The sequence below is a fragment of the Idiotropiscis lumnitzeri genome, chromosome 18, assembly GCF_059441095.1.
Source record: "Idiotropiscis lumnitzeri isolate Australia: NSW breed Sydney's pygmy pipehorse chromosome 18, RoL_Ilum_1.0, whole genome shotgun sequence".
NCBI classification, from domain to species: Eukaryota; Metazoa; Chordata; class Actinopteri; order Syngnathiformes; family Syngnathidae; genus Idiotropiscis; species Idiotropiscis lumnitzeri.
In genome coordinates this window covers 2,322,225-2,345,169 of record NC_142408.1, presented here as the reverse complement: position 1 = coordinate 2,345,169, position 22,945 = coordinate 2,322,225, and the positions used below count along the sequence as shown (strand labels likewise).

Here is a 22,945-nt window from a genome sequence, read left to right as displayed (position 1 = left end):
CAATAACATATTAGCGATTGTAGTATAATTTGTGTATTACTGCAATCATTATTGTTGATATTTCATTCAATCAGTCATTCCAAATCATAGACGACTTATTTGATAATTGATATGCTCAATTTGCAATAAAGTAGTAGCTGTTGTTATGAATATAATTAGAACATTAATGACGCAATTATTATTTTTAGCAGTTGTGCCTGAGTTTTCATAGTTCAAATAATCAAAAGACCTTAATGTGAAGATTTCTATGAACAATGTAATTATGTCATGGACACCCAATTTTTTTCTACAGTCTTTGTTGTTACCCTGATCATGGACACTTCCACAAGTTTGTTGGTGCTGCTCCATCTCCTCAGTTTGATATCTGCCGGTCTATCTTGTTTTTGTGATCGCTACCCCTGGGGTGAATGGTCTACCTGCTCCCGGACATGCAACCATGGCACACAGAACAGACATAGGCAAGGCACACACATGCTGACACAAAACAGATGGACTGAATTCTGATGAAAAAAATCTTTGTTTTGTTCATATCCATCGGACAGGAAATATACATATGATGATTACTACTGGAAGAGCAGCTGTCATCAGCTGTGCGAGGAACATGACAGAAGGGCTTGTAATGTCCAGGCTTGTCCCATAAATTGCCTGTTGACAGAGTTTGGGCCCTGGTCTGACTGCTCACCGTGTGCCAAGAAACAGGCAAGAAACATTACAAAAACAACACAAGAAGTTCATTTGTCAGCATATTTCAGGTTTAAAAAGTATATGCCTGCTAGCTCCCGCCTGCTAGCTCGCGCCTATTAGCTCGCGGCTGCTAGCTCCCGCCCGCTAGCTCACGCCTGCTTGCTCTCGCCTGCTTGCTCTCGCCTGCTAGCTCGCGCCTGCTTGCTCTCGCCTGCTAACTCGCGCCTGCTAGCTCGCGCATGCTAGCTCGTGACAACTAAGCAAACCAACAGTGTCACGGTTTTAAGTCAAAACCAACACTATCACTGAACAGCATACAAGTAAACAATGAAACAAAGAAATACTATTAAAACAAAACACGCATCGCTCATGCCATTCATACACGGTTCATACACTTTTTATTTTTTGGGCTGACTTTTTCTTTTTTGGTCGATCTCATAGTTACGGACCAGAGATATCCAAACACCATCGCAGTTTGGTGGAGCATCATGCGATGTGGAGCTGATGGAAGAGAGGCCCTGTTATCCTGCCACGGAGTGCAAGTTGGCACCAATCGACTGCAGAAACAACTTCAAATGTGACAACGGTATATACAATACATCTTTATTTATTTCGTGCTTTCACAACCGCTACATCTCTGACAAAGCTATTTATATTTTTGGTCATTTGGTCACAAAAAAAAAAAGTGGCTCTTTCCACTTACTAAGTAGCTGTGATTATTTTTTTCCTTCACGATAGCCACTTGACGCCATCGATAGCTGCGTGAGTTCTCAGATCTTCTGTAAATAAGAAAGAAAAACCTCTTTGAAATCTCTACCAGTTCTCAAACCGCCTTATTTTTAGTCGTAAATGTCCTTTATTTTTGTTTTTGTCAATTCCTTTCATATTTTTTGGGGTTTAATTATGAACGTATTTAGTTTGGTATTATTGTTTGGCCTTAATGAAAAAGGAAGATGGGACAGTTTGGGGGCGATTGTAGTTTACTTTACTACAAAACCCTTATTGTAACCTTTTTTTAAATGTTGCACTCTTGAACTTACCAAAACTAACAAAAAAAATAAAACAAACTAAAAGAAAGAATTTTTAGGAAAAAAACTGGAACAAAAAAAAACTAAATAAAAACTAACCTTAATGAAAAATATCAAACTAATTTAACTGCGATATTAATATTCGGAATTTCATCTTCCCCCTCCATTTCAGGACGTTGCATCAACGCCACACTAACTTGCAACAAACAGAACGACTGTGAAGATAACTCAGATGAGAGGGACTGTGGTGACTTCAAAATTGTTTGTCCAGCTGAGAAGCGAGTGGCTCCTGGTGCTGACCTGGTGGGGAATGGGTAAGCTAAAGGTCAACACATCAGCGCTCAGATGAACCTGTCTTGATCTTGCATTCTCTCCCGCGGTGCCGATAAATCAATCGCTTCTCCCTGATGCATGACGATCAGTTGGACTGAACGCCGTAACTTGGCTTGCACCCACGTTCCAAAACATTGCACGTTAATATTTTGGAAGGTTGGACGCGCTGGCAAATGAGCCGCGGGGGGCAGTACTGGACAACATGTTTATGGGAGGAAGTTGCATCATCAGGAGGCCTCAGAGCACACTCCTTTACCATCGGATACCTCACAACTTTGAGAGCTTTGACATTAAGGTAACGTCAAGTGCAGTCCTTTTTTTCAAAAGTACTAGAAAGGCAAGGTCGATTGTTTATTTTGTTGTTGTGATCATAAAGGTTGGAGCGATCGAAGACTTCAGCACGGATCGCAGCCCTCTGCACTCCGAGTCCTTTAATGTGAAGAAGTCCATTTCCACCGAGGAGGAGAGAAACAAAGAGACGTTTCCCCCTGGTTTTTGGCGTTTTTTCCCTTCTTTGACACCCAATATTAAATCAAAGGATGCATTTGAAGCTTCAAAGAAAACCGTGAGTGGGCAATGACGACACACTTTCTTGACATGATCCGAAAACCGAGAAGAATCTTAAAACGCAGTCCGAAACACACATTCACATACAATTGCATCTTAAGTGTTAATGTTCTCATTTCTCTTGTTAGGATTCCATGTTTTTTCGCGTGCACCAGGTTCTGCCTGTGTCCACGTTCAAAGTGCGGGACCCAAGCGATTTGGTCTTGTCTGGACCGTTCCTCAAGTTTCTCCACGCTCTTCCGGTTGAATACAACTATCCCCTCTACAGAAATCTCTTTCAACGTTTTGGAACGCACTACTACAGCTCAGGCACTCTCGGAGGCCTCTATGACTTGCTCTACCAGTACAACCGAGAGGAGCTTACTAGTTCAGGTACGAGAATCCTTGAGGACAGCATTCAAAATGCAACCCGAGATTTTGGGGTAATTCCTGGAATTCAAAGATTCTGTGACTCATTGGGTTTAAAGGTTGATTTGGTCAGTACAAAAGGAACGTCTTCTTATTTAATTGAAAAAAAAAATACTATACAGGTGATTCTCTTTGATTTTTTTCTTCTTCTTCATATTTTCTCTCCAATAGGTGAATCAGAGGAGCATGTTAAAGGCTGTCTGGGCCGAGAGACCAAATGGACAATCGTCTTCGCCCAGCAGAGGGCGCTACCGATGTGCTCTGACAACAAAATGACTCAAAAATATCAAGGTTCCTGCCACACAGCAACAACAAATACAAATAAGAGGATTGTCAGCACACGTTTCCATATTTTTCTTTCATTTCTCGAGCCAGGCTCGTACATCCAGGCCGCAGAGAAGTCTTACTCCGTGGTGAAAGGCGGACGCACCAGAGAGGCCGCATCTCTGGCCTGGGAGAGGCAAGGCCCCGCTCCAGATCGGAAGTCCTACAAGAACTGGGCCAAGTCTGTCCTTGATAATCCCGCTGTGGTTGATTTTAAGGTTACATTGAAAAGATTCCAACACATGGAACATATTGAGAAAAAAAAAGGAACAAGTTTGCATTTTGTGATTATCCAGGTGCAGCCGATCATAAATCTAGTGCGTGGTATCCCCTGTGCAGCCACAAAGAGGAGGCACCTGCAGAAAGCCTTACTGCAATACTTGCAAGAATTTGATACCTGCAAGTGCGCTCCGTGCCCCAACAATGCCAGAGCTTTTCTCTTTGGTACCGAGTGCAAGTGTGCCTGCCAGACTGGTACCTTTGGGCCCAACTGCGAGCAACGAGCTCCTGACTACAATTCAGGTACGGTGTTGTTTTCCACGGTGAATTTTATCTTCATATCTCCAATATATTGCGATCTCGGGAGGCGGAAGTGCTGCAACAGCAACGGCGAGTGTCGTGACGATTAAGGGGATGCTGACTTAGATTCTCTCTTGACTTGTTTTGAAATTCACAGAGCAAGTCGACGGTTCCTGGAGCTGTTGGAGTCCGTGGAGTCGCTGTGGTGGAGCGTCTATGAAGAGACAGCGGAAAAGGCGGTGTGACAACCCAGCCCCCTTGAAAGGGGGCCAACCCTGCGAGGGTCCCGACAGGGATGAGGAAACATGTCACATCTCCCTTTTCAAACGGTAGGAGACTCATCTCCACCTGCTACAAAAAAATTCCACAATGCGAGTCATTTTACAACTTTTTCATTCATGTTCTCGTGTGCAGACATGAAACATGTGACAATGATGATGACTTCACCATCGGATGGAGGGAGGAGCTTCCTCCTGGTGTGCAGGGTTGCCCCAGACCAAAGCCGCCGGACAACAGCTACCTGAGGGTAAAGACAAACCAAATAAATAAATAAATAAAAATAAATGGCGGCAGGATCACTATCACATGAAACTTCAAATGAATCTGAGCTGAAAGTGTTAGCGTTAGCATTAGCATGAGCGAACACACATACTTGAATATTTATTGAATTGAATTCAATGACGTGATGACGTTTATGTATGAAAAGATAAATGGTGGTGATTTTGTGTCCAGAAAGCAAAGCAGTACTACAATTTTGGTGAGGATGACGAGTTCCAGTGCTTCACAGGATTTGAGCTGGAGGGGTTCCAGTTCATCAATTGTCTTCCTGACGGGACATGGACTCAATCAAAAGGAAGCTGCATCAGTAGGTTTTGGATTCTTGGATGAAGCGGTCATATAATAGTCTGTCTTTCTTCATGATTACATGTTCCCCTCCACTTTTAGGAAAGATATGTCTTCCACCGGATATTCCTGATGGCATGATGCTGTTCCCCAGCAAAGAAGAGTACAAAGTGGGTGATTCAGTGGGTTTGAATTGCGTTGATGCCAGTTTGTCGCCACTGCCTCGAGACTTTTACAGGTGCAGCAACAGTCTCGCCTGGGAACCGCCATTACCTGCAGGATTGCGCTGCACTGACGGTAATTGCATGTGGTTTTACGGCTTAATGTGTCAAAATGAAATTTGTCCACGATTGAATATAAAGTAATTGTGTGTGATTTTAACCATTTAATCTGTTATAGACATATTTTTTTCTCTTTATAGAAGTACCTTTCCAACCTGACAATCAGTGTGGTCCTGGAGAGACTCATCAAGGCTCTCAATGTGTCTGTATACAGCGGGAGAACTGCCTGTAAGTTTTTTGTTAATATTCTTTCTTTTTGTACACTGTACTTAAAGTAGCATGTGTGTTGGATGGGTTCAACTTAAATATTCCTATTAATTGACCTTTTTGTATGGACTTCAGAGGACCCATTAGATAGTTTAGTTCAAATGCTTGCCATTTGTCAATAATAGTACTAGTAAGTGACACTTTGTGTAAGGTTCCCGTTAATCACATGTACCATGTGAGGACCCTGTGTGACTTATGTAAATAAATTTACATCAATCACACAAAAAATCTTTTTCGAAAAGGTTGTCCCCACAAATGATGAATAAAAAATTGGTCCCCACGAACCATAAAAACCTGTATCCGTGTGTGTGTGTGCATGTGTGCATACACCTAGATCCGAACCAGACAGTCTCTGCATCCTGAACACTGACATCAACGTCATCGTGCCGATGTCCCTCTGCTCCTTCCACGCGGCCCGTTGCCATGGCGATCCACTCTTCTTTGTCAGCGAAGGCGCTTGCGACACTGTGGATCCGCATCAACTGGAGTGGGCCAGGTTCCGAGCCAAGTTTGCCTCAAAAAGTTCTGCCAAAGAGTCGTGTGATCTTGACACGTGTTACGAATGGGAGAGATGTTCAAGTAAGTGTGACTGATTTTTTTGTGTAGAAACAAGGCAAAGAAATTCATGTGCGTCCTCTATGTGTTTTCAGCGTCTAAGAAGTGTGATTGCATTGCTGCTCGGGAGTGTCCCCGAGTTGACACGCACAAGTTCTGTCTCATGCTGACCAGACTCCAGAGGTCTCGCAGTCTTGACCTTTGCTCCATGGCTGCTCTGAAGTGCGCCAACTATCAATTTGAAATCCTCAATGAAGGGGTCTGTGAATCCAGATGAGCCAAAATCACATTATTTTACTTTTGTACATGACCAGACAACATTGTTTGTTTGGCTGCAAAATTTAGCATTTTATTCTGTGCAACAAGTGAGTCTGATATACTTGACTACCCCAGCAGTTATTTGTATCGTGATGAATATTTATTGGAAAAACGCAGTCAGACAGAATGAGGTTTGAGACAAGAAAGAACAGAACAAAAAAGGGAGGGAATCTTCACTGTGGACATGCGTCAATGTTGATCACAGTGAGCTGCTCCCCAGCGCACCTCCTGGACCCCACTTGGCACTCGGTCATCGTCATGGCAACACTGCCAACACCTGAGGTCACACACAGTGGGGCCGAGTCTTCTGGGCAATCTGATGCATTCTGGCATTGACAACTTCCAGCTAATTATATTCAAAAAAGAAAAAAACAGAGGAAAGGCTTATTTCATGCAAATATGAGAAATGAAATTTTGTGGCTTTTTGTACTTCAATTACTATAGCGATATTATTATTAAACAAATGTAAAATGAAAAACATGTTATTCTTAAAGTCATCATTTATTTATCTACCTTGTCTTACATAAATACTCTTAGCTTTTTACTCACCTTAAACCAACATATATAGACCAGTGATGTTTTTTTGTTTTTTTTAACCAAAAACTTTGCAATGACAATGATAATACTTTAAAAGCAATCCTGACTCACTCTGGCACTTTGTTCCAGCGCTAATCTCTTTCGGCCAGTCACACTCGCTATCGTTGACCAGCGTAAAATTGCGGCCTAAACATTGCAGAGCTCCAAGCTGGCAAACACCGAGCACCCGAGGCTGGCTCGAGCTTACTCTGGCACACAACTCCAGCGAAGTCCTTCGAAAGAATGGAGAAACCGTTTCATTACATTCAATATATTTTTCAAAAAAAATAAATAATAATATATATATATATATATATATATATATATTTTTTTTTTCACTGCAACAAATGTTAATACTCACAAGCACTGGAATGGCATTTTACACACGCACTCAGTTTTTCCGATATTCTCCCAGAGTTTACACTTCAGCCCTTCATGAGGAGTCGGAGCTGTGGGGCCTGAGAGAGAATGAAAGTCACTCATGAGCCTAATGAGGATCAGCGCTACAAAAAAATGCTTGGATGAACGTGATTGAAACTTCTGAGGCAATTTTCAATGTTAAAATCATCATGACCTTTAGTGCAGTGAGCTGTGGTCGGAGAAGGAGACCATTGCAGACTTGTCGTACAACTGATATCGGAAACGTCACCAGTCAGCCTCGATCCCTCAGGACAGGACAAGGATATCCTGTCTCCAATCTGATAGTTGACTTTAATGGGCGTGGCCAAAACGTCATTGTTGAGATGGGGAATGTTACATATTGAGCCTGTGAATTGGAATTGGAAAAAAAGTCAGTGAGAGCGGTGTACAGTGCTCTTTAGTGGAACTGTAACATATACAAGTGTGTTCAGTTGGGGTCCAAAGTTCAAACAAGGTTTCACAATTCTGACAAATTCTTTCTGACGTGGTCTTATGTGGATGTCTACTTTCTTTCATTGCCACATTCGGCGAACCTGACAGACAGTGTCTTTGATTCTGACTTGTGGAACAAAGTTCATTCAACCGTATCTCATACAAGGCGTACCTAATAAAGTGTCTTCATACGCTATCTGTGTTATTGAAGCGCACGCTTACTTTTACAAATCATTCCTTCCGTTTTCCAGGTCTGACTTTGAGTACATTCAGCCAAAGAGTTTCCAACGAGGTAATAGCCATCGACGCAAGAGTACTGCGTTGTCGTCCCAGCCAAATAAAAATCACTAGGATTCTGAAAAACACACAAAAGCAGTTGAGTTCACTCAATGATTTTCTATTACGTCCCACAATCGCTCCACCGCGACTGTAAATAGACTCGGTCGTCTATCAAATTCTGATAAGCGATATAAGTCTGCAGAGGAACTCATACTCTTTGTCTACTTTCTGATAATGAGCATCCCACTGCCACCTATTGTAATGGATGTGCAATTACACTTTATTATAATACAGCGAACCTGGATCAAACCATTTCTGAGGTTTGGAGGAGGTCCACAAGTCTTCGGTGCCGTCACAGTCAGGCTGAAACATTGCGGCTCCATCATCCTGCCCACAAGTTATAGACGGTAACAAAATGAAAAGTTTTCATTCTGTTGCTATTTGTTGTCATTTTAATTTGATCAGAACTGATGAATTTACTTCAAATACTGAATGTCTGCATCCTCACAGGGCAATTGCTCTCCAGGCATCCCGAGGCAATGCTGGCCACCTGTGCTGGGGCTGGGGTTGTCGCAGGTGCGGGATCGTGATCTTTGACCCCCAGAACAAGCGCTCCAGGATGACCAGCAGCTCCAGCCACCATGAATCACACCTGCAAAAAGAGCATGTCTTGTATCACGCGTAAAAAGGCCAAAGCTCTGTTACATTTTTATTTATTTTTTTGCGGCTTGAGGGCCTGAGCACAAAACGGCCTGTGAAAATAACATTTGCCCTTTTTCATTGAGTTCATCCATAACCGAACCGCTTCTCCTCACCAGGATTGCGGGCGTTACCTGATTGTTCTCCAATCACAGCTCCCTGCTCACAAGCCCGTCCCGAGGTCCCGGGTCGACAGATGCAACGACACTCGGAACCGGTAAGGAGCGCCTGCCCGTTGTTCCGGCAGGGTCGGCAGTGACATGGGTGCTCCTCTGCCAGATATTCTTCAATGGCTCTTTTCAGGTGAAGCCTTTTTAGTCCTGCACACTGCACCTCCTTTATTAGCTCATAAAGAGGGCGCAACTGGAAAGCAAGTTTCAAGACCGTCAGTGTATAGTGCAACCCGCTGTATATGTAAACCAATTTTCCGAACCTCACCAGCTACTAGTACATGGACACTAGCACTAATGTCGACTGTACAAAAAAAATGCCTTTAGAAGAACAATAACGTTCAGTTTTGTTAGTGGTCATACCTTCTTGTCAATCACGTCAGGAAAATCTTTGACGGACGAGGCCCAGTTGTCGTAGGCCTCTCCATTAACCTCTGGATTTTCAAGATCTAGAACTTTCAAGATGTCTGCAAAGGCTGGATCACCCCCAAATGTGTTCACCTTAATGGGCATCTTGTTCACACCTCTTTCTGATGAGAAGAACACCCAACTTGAGAATGGCCCGTTGCTCGCCGAGAGGGACTTTTTCAATTTTAGACTCACCTTCACCAAATGATAAAGATTTGGAGAATTTTTCGCAGACGATTTTGACTTTTTTCCTGAACAGCCGTCGTTTGACCTTTCGCCAGCAGTGCTGGTAGTCTATCTGCGTTGCGCCTTTAATACAATTTCAAGCGCAAGACCACATTGAATCAACTGATTGATTTTGCACTAATCACAATTTAAAAAAGTTCAAATATGTATTTGGTAGACAGGAGAATATTTTTCATCTGACATTACTTAGAAAGTAAGTCAGGTTTAGGTTTATTGAGAATAATTTTTCCCCTAACAAATGTTCTTACTGGAAGATACGAATGTCTGGCGGTCTAACTCCAACAAGCCTTGGTATTCGCCGCCAAGAGAGCCTTCAGCGAGATAGTGCGTTCCGTACATCTGCAGCAATCGACGGTAGGCAGCGTAGTCGTAGGTGAATGGAAGTGACATTAAAGCCTTCCAGAATTCTTCAGCCAGGGTCAAATACTGAGGAGCTGAATTTTGGAACTGAGCCAACTCCACTTTATTCTTGAGAATTATTAGTCTGTGATTCTGTTTGATGTTGAGGGAGGAATGAGAATTGAATGAAGACAAGGAAAGGATTCATGAAGAGTGTTGTTCAAAATTGGCTACAAGTAAAATTGTCTTCAATCATTTTTGATGCAGATTAACGTCATCGTTACCTTTGTTTCAGTGAGATCTTTGTGAAAGGTGCGACGGTCATGTCCCACTAAAGAGTTCGTCTGGATGTGTTGCATGTAAGACCAAGAGCTTTCGTAGGATTCGTCATTCTCCTCGTTGTCGACTTTCACCTGCAAAAAAACCCCCAAAAAAACGTAAGTAACTTGTTGCTGGAAATCTGAAATACTGTTGTACATTTGACCCCTCCTTTACTATACTGAACATGCAATGTTTTTACTTTAATTCTATGCATACTAATTTGACTACATTTATTTTTTTTTTTTTACTCTTAAGAAAAAAATTCAAACTATTTGAATGTGTTGGATTGGCTAATGAAGAAAACGTGAATGTCTGTTGAGGATTTTTTTAATCATTATTATGTTTCAAGAACATTTAATTTTTGGTCTTATCCAGCAATAATAATAATAATAATAATAATAATAATAATAATAATAATAATAATTGTTATTATTATAGTAATAATAATAATTTTATTATTATTATAGTAGTGGTAATAATAATAATAATAATAATAATAATAATAATAATAATAATAATAATAATAAGAGAGCAGTAAATTGAAGTCCAATGAAATTGAGTTAAAAGAAAAAAGAAATTCACCTTGTAAATAATATTTCCACCTTTTTTTGCATTGCTGGCACGGGCTGTCAGAAACTACTTTGAATCTCTTTTACTCACCTCAAAATTGTACCTGAGGATATTCTGTGGAAGTCGATAATAGATTTTATGGTCGCCACTGAAAACCTTTCTGCATTGCCCTCCAAAACTCAGCGTATTGATCACACCTGCCCTCAGCTTCCCTGTAAGCACGTCATACCTGGTAAGAGGAACAACAACAACAGCTCACATACAGTGCGTGTGAGGTTCTACAATGCATTGTCGACGTTTGAGACTCACCCTCTGCCCGTCAATTCAGAGTTGGGCGGCGTTTTGTCAAGATCACACACAAACTGACTGTTCTCTTCATTACAGCTTCTCTCATCCAGACCATCTTCACAATCCTGATCTCCATTGCACACCAAAGACTGGCTAATACATTGACCTTTATTGACAACATTTGAGAATTTAGACTGGAGACAATTAAAGAACGTCAATATTCCCCAAATTATTATTATTATTATTTTTTTTTATTAAAAAGGGAAAGATTGCTAATGCTTTTAGCTCACCAGATGTGCATCGGAATCTTCTTCCGCAACCCGTCTCTAGAGGACATCCCATTTGTGGCTCACATGTTTGTGATTCTGCGCTTTCTCCTGAGCACGGCACACCGCCAAATTGGGCATACACCGCCACAGTTCGAGTGCGCACCTAATGGAGATAAAGCAAACAAAGTTGTCTTTAAAAAAATAGCCTTGAGACCTAAGTCCTAAAAAGTCACGCAATCACAAAATTAATCAAATATTTGAATAAATGGAGTCTCAGTATAGTGATGGATGCTCGTGGGAATCTAGCTGGATGCTAAAGAATTAAGATGTTTTTTTTTTTTGGTAAATCATAAAATGGTGTTAATATATTAATTAAGTAGACATTGAGGCCACTCCACTACCTAAAGTTCAGTGGGTTACCTTTATTTTGGTGCAGCCATCACATTCAGACCAATCTCCAAAAGACCCCCACCTGCAGTTTATTGGCTGCTGACACCTAAAACAAGCAGAGTGATTTAAAAAAAAAAAAAAATCCCATGAATTTCTTGTTACTATGGACCAAGTGCTAGATTCTCATATTACTAATTAGGAAAACATATGATAAAAAAAAATAAAAAATTATTGACAAATAAATGAAAGCAAAAAAAAAAAAAAAGGGTTTTTGTGAGGTTACTTACCAAACAGGAAAAAGAAAAGCCAGCAACAAAGCCAAAGAAGGCAAGGCTGCAGCCAACTCCAACTGGTTGCATAAAACAAGAACAAACAGTATTTCAAATCATATAAATTCTAATAAAATTACTGAAAGAAAATATTGATGCAATAAATTTATTGAGGCATCTAACAGTCAAGTAGCGTGAGCTCTGAACCAAAAAAGACATGATCAGAAAATGAAGAACCAACCGTGAAGCACAACAAAACTGAATTTGATTTTAGTCATTTACCTTCATGGTGTCGTCCTTAGATGCTTGTTTTTTCCAGCGTTGTAAAACTCAGTGTCATATCTTCCCGCATTGACAGATTACTCAACAGAAGTCCATTTGTTTGGAATTCCCCCCCACTGACGAAAGTCTCATCTGTCAAATTGGAACAAGTACATTTCAAACGCTTGAGTACACACGATGACTCAGGAAGAAATTCAGAGTTCTATTTCCGAGTCGTCATTTGAAATTCCATTATTCTGAGTGTGTCCGAGAATTAATGAATTCATTTCATTTTCCCTTCAAAACTGTTCATATATTTGACAACATTTTGCTCCATTCTACTCTATCAGAGTGCTCCATTATAGGAACCGTTGCGTAATCATTGTTTATTCTGGGCATCGGCAGATGAGTGTGCTCAAACAGGACAAAGGTCAACACATCCATCCTCATTTGATAAATAAAAAAATATATAAATACATTTGGTCCAATTAAAACACACACACACACACACACAAATCAAGTATGCATTTATCAGACACAAAGCAATTAAGTCAACAATAAAATTGAGGGGGAAAAAATGCACCAAAAAAGGCCCTTAACTAACACTTAGGGAATAAAAATAATGCCGGGTCGATCTGTCACCTACACTTTATGTACGAACATACTGCGCCTGCCTCGCAGAAAGACATAATAACTGAACAAACCCATCTTCAGCTACATGAATGAACATCAGAGAGAGTGCCTTCTGTGCCACGTGATCATGTATTCTGAAGTCGCTGCACAAACAAGTTTATTGCGTGCCATTTGAAACCTCGAAATGTCGCATGCTGTGCAAGCGTTTGACGTCAAAATAGCTCACCATGCCAGGGACATGTTGATTATTTGTCTCAACCGCTCTCAGGTGATTGAATGGGAGCAAATCTTAGTGGGACACACTTTGCATATTCTACTTAAATCCATCTAGCGACATGCATTAAGTGGGAGTTATGCCAGGAGATTTTGCATATTATTTGCATAATTATTTGCATGCATCACTGCAAGTATGGAATGTGGAGTACATATAGTCAAATATGAGCGGCAGCTGACTGCCAAAATACATACAACAACATATATCAAACTCTAGAAAACTGTTTGCTACCCCGTATAGTATTGCGAACAGTATTCATTCATAAATGTTAAAAGATATCTGAATCCTTCTAATTCCCTAATGTTCCCTAATGTTGTTAAAAGTGAAGAAAATGTGCTTGAAACAAGACATGGACGCACATGATTTGGCCTTCACGGGCCACATAAAATGAGGTCACGAGCCAGATCCGGCCCCCGGGCCTTGAGTTTGACACCTGTGTTTTAATGCATCTACAACATGGAAAATGGACCAAAAGGAATTCTCCTTTTCAACTGTAAAAATAAAAAAAATCTCAGGTTTAAACATGTTTTTTGGGCACCCTTTCATGACTGCGTGTCTTCTCGGAGGAGGGCTCCTTAGAATTCCTAAATCGGCATATGTGTCCTATTTCTCGCAGTTCCTGGAAATCTCACATTTTTAGTGCCTCCCAAATTTGACCAGCAGGTGGCGCGCACATCTTCAACTTCAACTCGGTTTCAACTGCTCCAGCGTCCTCGCCACACAAACTGGCTGATTTCCTCGCCACACTTCTTTCTCTACAACATATCGAAGGTGGACCTTTCCCGGTTGTAATTCTCCGGTGCTACTCAGGAAGTTCTCTCTTCAAGTCTTGTGTCGTTGAATCAACGAAACCGATGGAATCGCGTGGCTGCCAAACGCTTGTTTTCCATTTCTCAGCGGTGAGTGACTTGAAGTCAGCTCTCGTGTTTCTCCTGCTTGTTTCTCCGTGTTTATTCCTTAGTTTAAACATCTCGTGTCCCATAATCGACGTAAAACTTACGGGTTTGGTAGTATGCTACAAAAAACAAAAACAAAAGCAAGTTACAAGTCCTCCGTTTTTATTCGTTTTACTTTACTCTGGGAATGTTGCCAAATCCTCGACAGCACACCAAGGCGGAAAATGCATCTGGCATTGAAAAGTAACCGGAGAGGATGTAAACAGAATGTTCTTTATGACATTAATCAACAGGATGCACACCGACTGGAAAAATCGTGTTTTTCAGTCTGTTCCACTAACCTAAAAAATGTAAAAATTAAATGCTGCCACGTATTTTTTTAACCAATGACTAAGTCAAAAAAAATGCGTCTAACACATCACAGCATATCATAGCAATGACCAGGTGGAATGACAACCCAGCCATTTTTTAAGTTTCTATATAATAATATATAGTGTAGGAATTTGCATAATCTCCCCATGTTTATTGTTTTCCTGTTATTCGGATATCGTTTCAACTGTTTTGTTTTTGTGAGGTCTGATTATACTTAATTTTGCATGCGGTGCTGGTTGTTTTTATAGTGCTGTAAAATTTGGAGTTGGGTTTGTGTTAAGTAAAATAATTCACACGGCAAAATTCGGTTGAGGTTCTTAAACCATTTCAGTACTTGGAGAAGTTTGGAACTTGGGAGTCGCACAAGGTCTGACGTGAAGACCTTTTGAGTGATCGCAAAGTGTCGGGCCAAGTTGTGGAGGCCCTGTTATATTATATTCAAAATATAATACAATAAGTTGTCATGATTATTTCATATTAAGTGTCATTGTACTGTTCAATTTAATTTAAGGCTAAATGATCCAAACGTGTTTATACGGATCTTGTGTCATCTGAAGCTGAGGCAAATTTAGTCTGCCCAATACTATGCAGTTATCTTAATGTCGCAATGTGACAAATTACTCTACGCATTTAACTGTTTCATGAATGACATGATAATTAGTCGCAAGAAAAGCCAAAAATAGTTTCCTCAGGGGTCAAGTTAAGCTGACGTTCAACATTTGTTCATTCCGCTGTTTCCATTTATAGTTTTACGGCTTGCAAGTCTTCAAGTGGCTCAGGGTCCATAACTTGACTTCATTTTGATGCTCAAAAATAACTCAGGAGATCACATTTTTATTGGAGCGTGGAGTGTATTCTCGTTTTCTTACTCGGTGTGTGAAGTGAAATGAGGACGGCGTGCCCCTTGACGCACGGCGCAGATGTGCCTGTGTTGTGTTGATTCAAGCACGCTTGCCGTATGTTTCCTCCACAGATCAACATAATGGCTGCTGGCTTCTTTCTTTTTCTTCACTGCGTCACCGCCTCAGCGTTGGAATCCGCGTCTGACAAAGGTATGTTTTTTTTTTTTTTTTTTTAGATAAGGATTTTTTTTTACCCACGATTGTTTTTGCTATGATTTTCTTGGTTTAAATGGTAAAACCACACGGGTGCAGTAATAGATTTTGAAAGGCAATTTAAATAGTGGGAGAATATGATCCAGCCTGTCGAGTTGGAGAGTCCCGTTGGCAAAATGTATTGCACAACCACAAAGCCTTCCACATGGAGAGCAGCCTGCAGATTTCTAGGGAAGTGGCTTCCCAGGAATTCTGCAGAGCAAAGAGCGCTCGAACAATGGCAAGTTGTTGAAAGTGCGAAGCCTCCACTTTCGCGACCACTCAACTCCGCGGCGGAAGAAAAAAAAAAAGCTTTGTGTTCATGAATCCTGTTTTAACCACAGACATTCAATAAATGAGGTCCCCGTTGACCGTTCACGTCCCAACATCCTGTGCTGCTGCTTGTTATGTAACTCTGTCGCTTTACGGTGGAGGATGGCTTCCTGGTTTAAGGAATGCTCGCCACAGGGTTCTGCGATATAATTTGCAGTAATATTTGAAAATACAATAACAGATATTTGTTGGAAATAATGCAGAAAAATATATACTGTGCCTACTTTGCACATCAAACTATTGGCAAAGTTAGAGCATCAGCATCAGAAGTTTGCCCGAAATAATAATTCGGCTGATTTTTACAGCAGTTTGCTCATTTTTTGGAATGTGAAAAGCGTTTCATTTTGTATGCATTTTTCTTCCTTTTTTTTTATCTTCGGTCCAAGCAAGGCAGCACATGTTCAATTTCTTTTTAATAGTTGTGGTGGAATTTATTTCTGGGATGAAGATTATGCGATAATTAATTCAATAAAATGTTATGTTGCCAACAAACCAAATAAATCATATCGAGCAAAAATATCACAACCGTCGGGGTTTCCTTTTAAGACTTTGGCAGCCTGCATTCCTAAAAAGCTGGTAAGAAAAAAATTGGCCTCGTAAACATGTTTACTTCTCGAAGTCCTTCGGAAAGAATAATTGGCAATACATTTTGCCATCTCGGAAATGTGTCCTGAGGCTTTAAGTGTGAACAGGCTGACAGTCGAGTTTGCTCTTGTTCGCTGACAACGATTGAGCAAGCACATACTTTGACATGCAACCAGAACAATGCAGTCTGCTCAGTTTGCAGGTTGACAAAAAGCCCCGGGTCAACGAGTGTAGTATCGTATTGCGCAGTCTTTGTCAACTTACTCCACTCAAAATAAATGTAGCTAAATAAATCCACTTTCTACAAAGCTTGTGGTGTGCTACTGTGGCCGTTCTGTGTTTTACAGCAACCTTTGACCCGGTGGATCGCAGATCCTTATCTCTGGATTGTTTCTAGGTGTGTTACTCGGAACTAGTGTAGGTCATTCTTGTCAGATAAAAGCTTCTGTGTGAGTCTCGTTTTTTTCATTTTTATTTTTTTTATTGTGTCCACTCAGACTACTGTATACTGCTCATATCTTAGATTTTTGTTCAACTTTTATGCAAATGATATGCCATGGCAAGAACTTTGCTCATTAAAACAAAACAGACCCAAGAGGAAAAAAGAAATCGAGATTTATTTTGCGGATTTTCTGAACGTAAGAGCGCCCCTAGTGGTGAGAGAAAAATCCACTGAAAAGCCGCATAGCCCATACGCTCATAGCACGTATCGTAAAGGAAAATTTTGACTTGACTTCCCCTTTAGTGACCATTGAAGTGACGTAACGTACTGCACATGTTTTTGGACTGTTGGAGGAAGCTGAAATAAAGAACACAGGCAAGTGCCGTGATTGATTTTTTTTTTTTCCCTGCCTCCTCAGCGAGGCTATTTCCAAATAGCACTTTTTCTTTTGGTAAACAGATTATATTCCCCCCCTGACACTTTTTGCCTTGAAGCTCGTGGTACTAAGCCGAGTTATCAATCACTTGTACTGAGTGTTACCGCAGATCTTGTTCTCACTTTGCTTCTTTAGCCCATCCAGCCTTATTATTGTTCCTCTCTGCGGTGTTGGCTTTGGCTATCGGCCGCATCTTTCCCAGAAATGTAAACAGGAGTGGTTGCTGATAATTTGTTACCAAGTGTGAAACAACCAAGTCGAAAGGCATTGTTTTCAATTTATGGCTTGTTTGTTAAAAAGATGCATCGGACGAGGACATTGGGGGAAAAAAACAAAAAAAACAATTGCATATTAATAGCAATTGTCGTGCTTTGGAATAAAAATGGTGTCGCGAATATGATGATGCTTTTTTTGGAAGTCTGGGTCTTGAGGTGAAAAACGTGATGTAATGATTTCGAGCAATGACTTGGCCGCATCTAACGGTCTACCAAGTTTACTCACTGATGTGCTGCAGTCGAGTAACTGATTAACTTAGAACGCAGCAAACTAATGGTGGCAAATATTCCCTGTCCAACGTTTGTTTGTTGCTTCAGTGTGCATGAATAGAAGCAACTCTTTTGTCAGAAACGTCAAGGAAAGAATGATCATCTTTTTCTTGAGGTTGTATCGACTGTAAAATGAAATAAAAAAACGTGTCCTAGTGTGGGCAAAAAAAAAAAAAATAGCTGCTTCTATAAGATGCATGGCGGTAATGTGGCAGCTTGCTCCGAAGAGCTGTAAAATGACTTCCTGGAAGATGGGAATGTTTGTGCTGCGGTTTAGCGACAGTTGCTCCATGAAAGTGCAACTGATCTGACCTCGAAGGCAAGAGCCATTTTGCTGAAAAAGATCTTTAAATTGTCATATTTGAATACTTCTCTCCCTCCCTCTCTCGTCCTTTCCTTCTATGAATTCCTAGAAGCAGCCGTGAAGTACCCACATCTCACTGGCTGTGTGTCCACCAACATGGAGACGTTCCACTGCAGATGGGATTTTGGTACCTTACAGAACGTCTCCAAGTCAGAAGATGTGCGCTTATTCTACATTACCAAAATGTAAGCGGAAAAGTTCCGTCCTATCAGAAGTTGATGTGCAAAATCTGGTCTGTTAAAAAAAATAAATAAATTGTGCTTGACATACCTAAGATAAAATGAAGGAAATGGATGGGTTGGATGTGCTCGTGTTAAATTGCTCTTCACAGTCAAACTACTTTACTCTACAGCAGGTGTAAGCAAACTACAGCCCGGGGGCCACATGTGGCGCGTTAAACGTTTTAATCCGGCCGGACCAGGAGGATGGATGGAGTGTTTTGGTCACCTCACCTTCTCGGAGAAAAAAAAATAAATAATGACATTTTAAATGATAACGAACAAAAGCATTCCAACAAAATATCTGTCTTTGACACACGACAGTATTTCGAAAATAAAACATGAACAAGGTTTGAATTTTTTTCAAATTCAGCGGGCCGGATTCAAACGTTTAACGGGCCGCATGTGGCCCCCGGGCCGTAGTTTTCCCACGCCTGATGTAGCTGATCACGTCTATCCTTTGTCGTCCCTGCAGACCCCTGCACGCATCTTCGAAAGAGTGGACTGAGTGTCCTCATTACTCCACAGAGAGGTTAAACGAGTGTTTCTTCAGTGAAAACCACACTTCTGTCTGGATCGATTACAGCGTTCAACTCCGCTCAAGAGATCAAACCGTCCTCTATGATGAGAAACACTTCAATGTTCAGGACATTGGTAAGTTTGATGCAAGACTGTCTGGATGTCATTATCCAGTTCAGAAGAACGCTATTAAAAACATGATTTAAAAATAACATTTTCCGTCGTGCCCTTTTATTTCTTACTTCAACCTGTCCTGAAGCACATGAAAAATAGTTTGACCAAGATATTAAGCTGGAATAATGAGAACTTAAAAAAAAAAAAAAATTCTCCTTCCAGTGCAACCTGATCCGCCTCTCGGCCTAAACTGGACAATGCTGAATGTGAGTTTGACTGGTAACTTCTATGATATAATGCTCAGTTGGAAGCCGCCTCCCTCTGCAGATGTAAAGATGGGATGGATGACATTGCAGTATGAGGTCCAACACCGCAAAGTCGATTCTGAACACTGGGATACGGTGCGTGTTGAATGCGCTTCATATCCTCTTTTTGTTCTATCCTATGCTACATTTTTTTTTTTCGCTCAATGACAATGTCTCAGACACAATGTAGAAAGTATTAATACTAATATTGTAAAGGAAGATTGTTCTCCATTTAGGCACGACGTAACGATACTTGAAATGTTGTTCTGTTGATCACAGGCCGAACTTGTGAAAACTACTCATTGTTCCCTGTATGGGCTTCAAAGTAATGTCAATTATGAAGTCCGGGTCCGCTGCAAAAAGCATGGCGAGAAGAAGTTTGGAGGGTTCAGTGACTCGATATTCGTCTCTGTCCCGTCTGAAGGTAAAAAATAAATAAATAAATAAATAAATCCCTTATAAGCGCTACAGCAGATCCACTGTTTTTTTTAATTTTTTTTTTTTAACCATTTATAATGTATGTTACAGTGTGTCTTTATTTTTCCAGCATCAAGATTCCCTTTGTTGGCGTTACTCATCTTTGGCACCTTGTGCTTCGTAGCCATCATGATGTTGGTCATCATATTGCAGCAGGAAAAGTAGGTTGAAGTATATACTGTATTTATTATAACAAGTATTTAGAGAATATTATCTACAATTTCCGCCACTTCAATCAAAATAACACTTTGATTTTTTTGGGTTAGTCATTCAAAAAGCTACAATGCAAATTAAAATAAAAACATTTAGCACTAAACCAACCATGTGCCAGCTCGTTCTATTTATTATCACTTGACATTTTGTTCCCCTTTCCCTTGCTGAAGATTGATGGTCATTCTTCTGCCACCTGTTCCTGGACCTAAAATAAGAGGAATTGACCCCGAACTACTCAAGGTATCCATGCACTTTTTAATTCTTGGTTTTGACTTTTAATTTTTTTTTTTTTTTTGGGCATTCAAACCTGCTCGCCAATACAAAAATAAAAATAAAATAAATAATAAAAAAAAAAAATGTACCACTAAAAAAAAAACCTTGACTCCAATTACCACCACCATGACCAACATTTAGTAGTCCTAAGCACAGTACTGTAATAAAACGATTCAATTCAAATCTATGACACTTAAAAGTTAAACAAACGTGCAAATAAATGTCCACCGACCAACCATTGCGGGCAAAACACCCAACTTGTTATCTGACCCTCTTTATTTGCTTTCTAGACCACCGCGACTGTGTTGTTTTGCCCTTTTGGTACTCCCCTCAGTTAAAGGTGTTTTGAACAGCGAGGAACTTATTTTGGTCACGTGGTGAAGACAATAACAGCTGCTGTTGACCTGATGTCAAAAGTACGTGTTGACGAGGCCAAACCCATTTTGGAACAATGTCTGGTCTATATCATTTTCAGTGTTGGGAAAGTTACTTTCAAAATGTTATATATTTATTAAGAGTTATAACTTAAAATTCATTTTAAGTTACTTAAGAGTAACTCCTTCAGGATATATTGATATATTTGATGCAACAAAAATTGTCAACTTCTATCTCAAAGTTGTGTTTTCATAATCCCACAGAAAGGGAAGCTAACGGAGTTGACATCCATTCTGGGCTCCCCTCCTGATCTGAGGCCAGAGCTGTACACCAATGACCCCTGGGTGGAATTCATCGATCTGGACTTTGAGGAGCAGAGCGACAAACTAACAAACCTGGACACTGAGTTTCTCACGGATCGATCCTTGTTCTCCAACTGTTCCCATCTTTCCATCGGTTTCAGGGATGACGACTCGGGCCACGCAAGCTGCTGTGATCCCGATCTTGCCAGCGATGCCGAAACATCGCCGTTCCATTCTCTTGTCACAAACCAAATCCGCAATAAGGAGCCGCCGATTGCTTCTGGATCTCGCTCGGCAAGCCCAAACACCGCAGCGGGAGAGCCTCCTTCGGAAGTCAAGGCATTGTATACGCAGGTAAGTGAGATTAAGCCATCTGGCAAAGTGGTGTTGTCCCCCGAGGAGGAGATGGAGAACAACACAGTCAAAGATGTCAAAGAAATCCAAACGGCTGAAAAAAAGGAGGACAAGGACGATTTTAAGCTCCACGTAACATACACCTCCGACCCCAATGCTGGAAAAATGAGCCCATCTTTGCCTGCATGCGATTTCAATGACAATGAAGACTTGAGTTGTATCACACATTCATCATCAGACAATTCCCCCAAATCATTGCAGAATTCAGTTACAAGGTCCCACCTTCCCCCTACTCCTCTCTATACCGTAGTAGAGGATGTCGACAGGCAAAACAGCCTTGTGCTCACGCCAAATTCAATACCTGCCCCGCAGCTGACGGTCTCAAAGAACATGCCCACACCAGATGGCTACCTGACCCCCGACCTTTTGGGGAGCATTACCCCTTAAACCCGCGACGATCTTTTTTAAGATAAAAATGATTCTGTCAACAGGAGAGACGGACTCCTAAAATTGTCTTTAAGAGTGAGAGTCTTAAGCTTCAGTGTTGAATGTCAGATCTAAAATAGAAAGGGATGCCCATCCTGCTATCGTCTCGACAACCTTTGCTCAACACGACCCCCTGTGGCAAATATGTGTATTACTTTATAAACAAAAAGGGAACGGAAATATCATAAAGCCGCAGCTGGAGATTCCACAGATTAATGAAAATGATCAGCTCGTCAGCAAGCTTTGTGCAAGCCTGTTAACGATCCCTCATTTGACCGGACTTGGAGACCCCCGTCCTTCAATTTGCCTGCATTTGGAACATGTTTTATGTTGTGTAAATACCAAAAGGTGAATTTAATGATTTAATACCCTCTCCGTTAGCACATATAGGTTTGCCTGAGCAATTTCATGTCAGTTTGTACTAGCGTGTTTAAGGGTAACATGGTAGCTAATACAATTGATGAGCCTCACGTGAAGGTGATTTGTGTTGAACGATTTAACTATTTAATAGTCATTTATGTAACATTGATTCGTGATTGTGTACAAGCTAGAAGCATGCGTAGATTTTTTTTTTTTTTTTATGATCCTATTTTGCCATTTTCAGGGGCCTCAGTTTTTCACTGAATTTAGCTATTTGTGGCAGGGCTTGGTCAATATCTCCACGGATGGCAAGGGTTTGCTGTATTATACCACTCATTCATCATGAATATGTCTTCATGATTAAGTTATAGACACGAGGCAAATTATTAGCCATCCACTGTCAAAGTGTGTCGTGTTCCCTTGTTCCTTAACTCACTTCTGCAGTCATGGAAACAACAATAATTTTTCCACTGGCATTTTAAATTCATGTAATCCTCCTTATAAACAGGTTCTGTGTATGTCTAAAACCGTTTATAGATACTCTGTACAGTGTGTTTGCATCACATTATTTCGGGTGAACATTCATGTAAATAGACAATTCATTGTCATTTAAATTCCAAAACATTCTCATAATGTGTTACTGTGTTTTTTTTTATACAGCTATAATAAAAGTCATTACGATTTGTGAGCTTCCCGACCATAGCCTGCAGTGTATGTTGTCTGGTTCTTTTCAGGCATAATACTATACATTTTAAAACATGAAATAATGTTGCCTACGAACTGCTAAAAAGGGCTCACGAAAACTGAAAATGCAATGACCAGCATAGCCAATGCTAACTTGTGCTAACACTGTTTCTCAAGTTGTAACATTTTTGAGTCACTTGGCTTGTGACGTGTATTCCGGAGAGAAA

At 40.7% G+C, this 22,945-nt stretch overlaps 3 protein-coding genes across 4 annotated transcripts; 2 read left to right on the top strand and 1 right to left on the bottom strand.

Annotated features, from left to right (window-relative positions):
- The first annotated feature begins 291 nt into the window (after positions 1–291).
- On the top strand, positions 292–6,605 carry c6.2 (complement component 6, duplicate 2). Its single transcript, XM_088282215.1, has 17 exons — positions 292–458; positions 543–699; positions 1,126–1,270; positions 1,885–2,026; positions 2,202–2,340; positions 2,422–2,610; positions 2,741–2,984; positions 3,192–3,311; positions 3,396–3,562; positions 3,641–3,866; positions 4,021–4,192; positions 4,278–4,389; positions 4,596–4,728; positions 4,809–5,003; positions 5,128–5,215; positions 5,589–5,833; positions 5,905–6,605. Exons 1-17 carry the CDS (start codon positions 313–315, stop codon positions 6,084–6,086), a joined length of 2,802 nt encoding a protein of 933 aa, XP_088138341.1. The 5' UTR covers positions 292–312; the 3' UTR covers positions 6,087–6,605.
- Positions 6,130–14,021, bottom strand: LOC148318948 (complement component C7-like). 2 transcript variants are annotated; one of them, XM_088282210.1, is made up of 19 exons: positions 13,604–14,021; positions 12,086–12,217; positions 11,822–11,883; positions 11,565–11,640; positions 11,166–11,307; positions 10,897–11,041; positions 10,678–10,816; positions 9,981–10,109; positions 9,606–9,849; positions 9,307–9,420; positions 9,067–9,233; positions 8,668–8,896; positions 8,315–8,486; positions 8,134–8,221; positions 7,778–7,910; positions 7,278–7,469; positions 7,065–7,161; positions 6,776–6,936; positions 6,130–6,473 (listed from the first exon to the last, which is right to left on the bottom strand). In XM_088282210.1, the coding sequence occupies exons 2-19, from the start codon at positions 12,089–12,091 to the stop codon at positions 6,301–6,303; spliced, it is 2,469 nt and encodes an 822-aa protein (XP_088138336.1). In that variant the 5' UTR covers positions 12,092–12,217; positions 13,604–14,021; the 3' UTR covers positions 6,130–6,300. The 2 variants fall into 2 exon arrangements, with proteins under 2 accessions (XP_088138336.1, XP_088138335.1); XM_088282209.1 differs by lacking the exon at positions 13,604–14,021 and having other exon boundaries at positions 12,086–12,369.
- ghrb (growth hormone receptor b) lies at positions 13,634–22,736 on the top strand. Its single transcript, XM_088282211.1, has 9 exons — positions 13,634–13,870; positions 15,213–15,291; positions 18,088–18,223; positions 18,732–18,910; positions 19,112–19,290; positions 19,474–19,618; positions 19,742–19,832; positions 20,055–20,124; positions 20,796–22,736. The coding sequence occupies exons 1-9, from the start codon at positions 13,826–13,828 to the stop codon at positions 21,633–21,635; spliced, it is 1,764 nt and encodes a 587-aa protein (XP_088138337.1). The 5' UTR covers positions 13,634–13,825; the 3' UTR covers positions 21,636–22,736.
- The last annotated feature ends 209 nt before the right edge of the window (positions 22,737–22,945 follow it).

Bases quoted from the DNA above. Each gene is read 5' to 3' on its own strand.
- c6.2 (XM_088282215.1), top strand. From the start codon at position 313: ATGGACACTTCCACAAGTTTGTTGGTGCTGCTCCATCTCCTCAGTTTG. The intron at 459-542 runs GCAAGGCACACA...TCCATCGGACAG, and splicing joins GGCACACAGAACAGACATAG to GAAATATACATATGATGATT. The intron at 2,027-2,201 runs GTAAGCTAAAGG...ATATTTTGGAAG, and splicing joins GCTGACCTGGTGGGGAATGG to GTTGGACGCGCTGGCAAATG.
- LOC148318948 (XM_088282210.1), bottom strand. The intron at 10,817-10,896 runs GTGAGTCTCAAA...TCCTCTTACCAG, and splicing joins TCTGAATTGACGGGCAGAGG to GTATGACGTGCTTACAGGGA. The intron at 7,470-7,777 runs GTAAGCGTGCGC...TCCAATTCACAG, and splicing joins GGAAGGAATGATTTGTAAAA to GCTCAATATGTAACATTCCC.
- ghrb (XM_088282211.1), top strand. From the start codon at position 13,826: ATGGAATCGCGTGGCTGCCAAACGCTTGTTTTCCATTTCTCAGCG. The intron at 18,911-19,111 runs GTAAGTTTGATG...TTCTCCTTCCAG, and splicing joins CTTCAATGTTCAGGACATTG to TGCAACCTGATCCGCCTCTC. The intron at 19,619-19,741 runs GTAAAAAATAAA...TTATTTTTCCAG, and splicing joins CGTCTCTGTCCCGTCTGAAG to CATCAAGATTCCCTTTGTTG.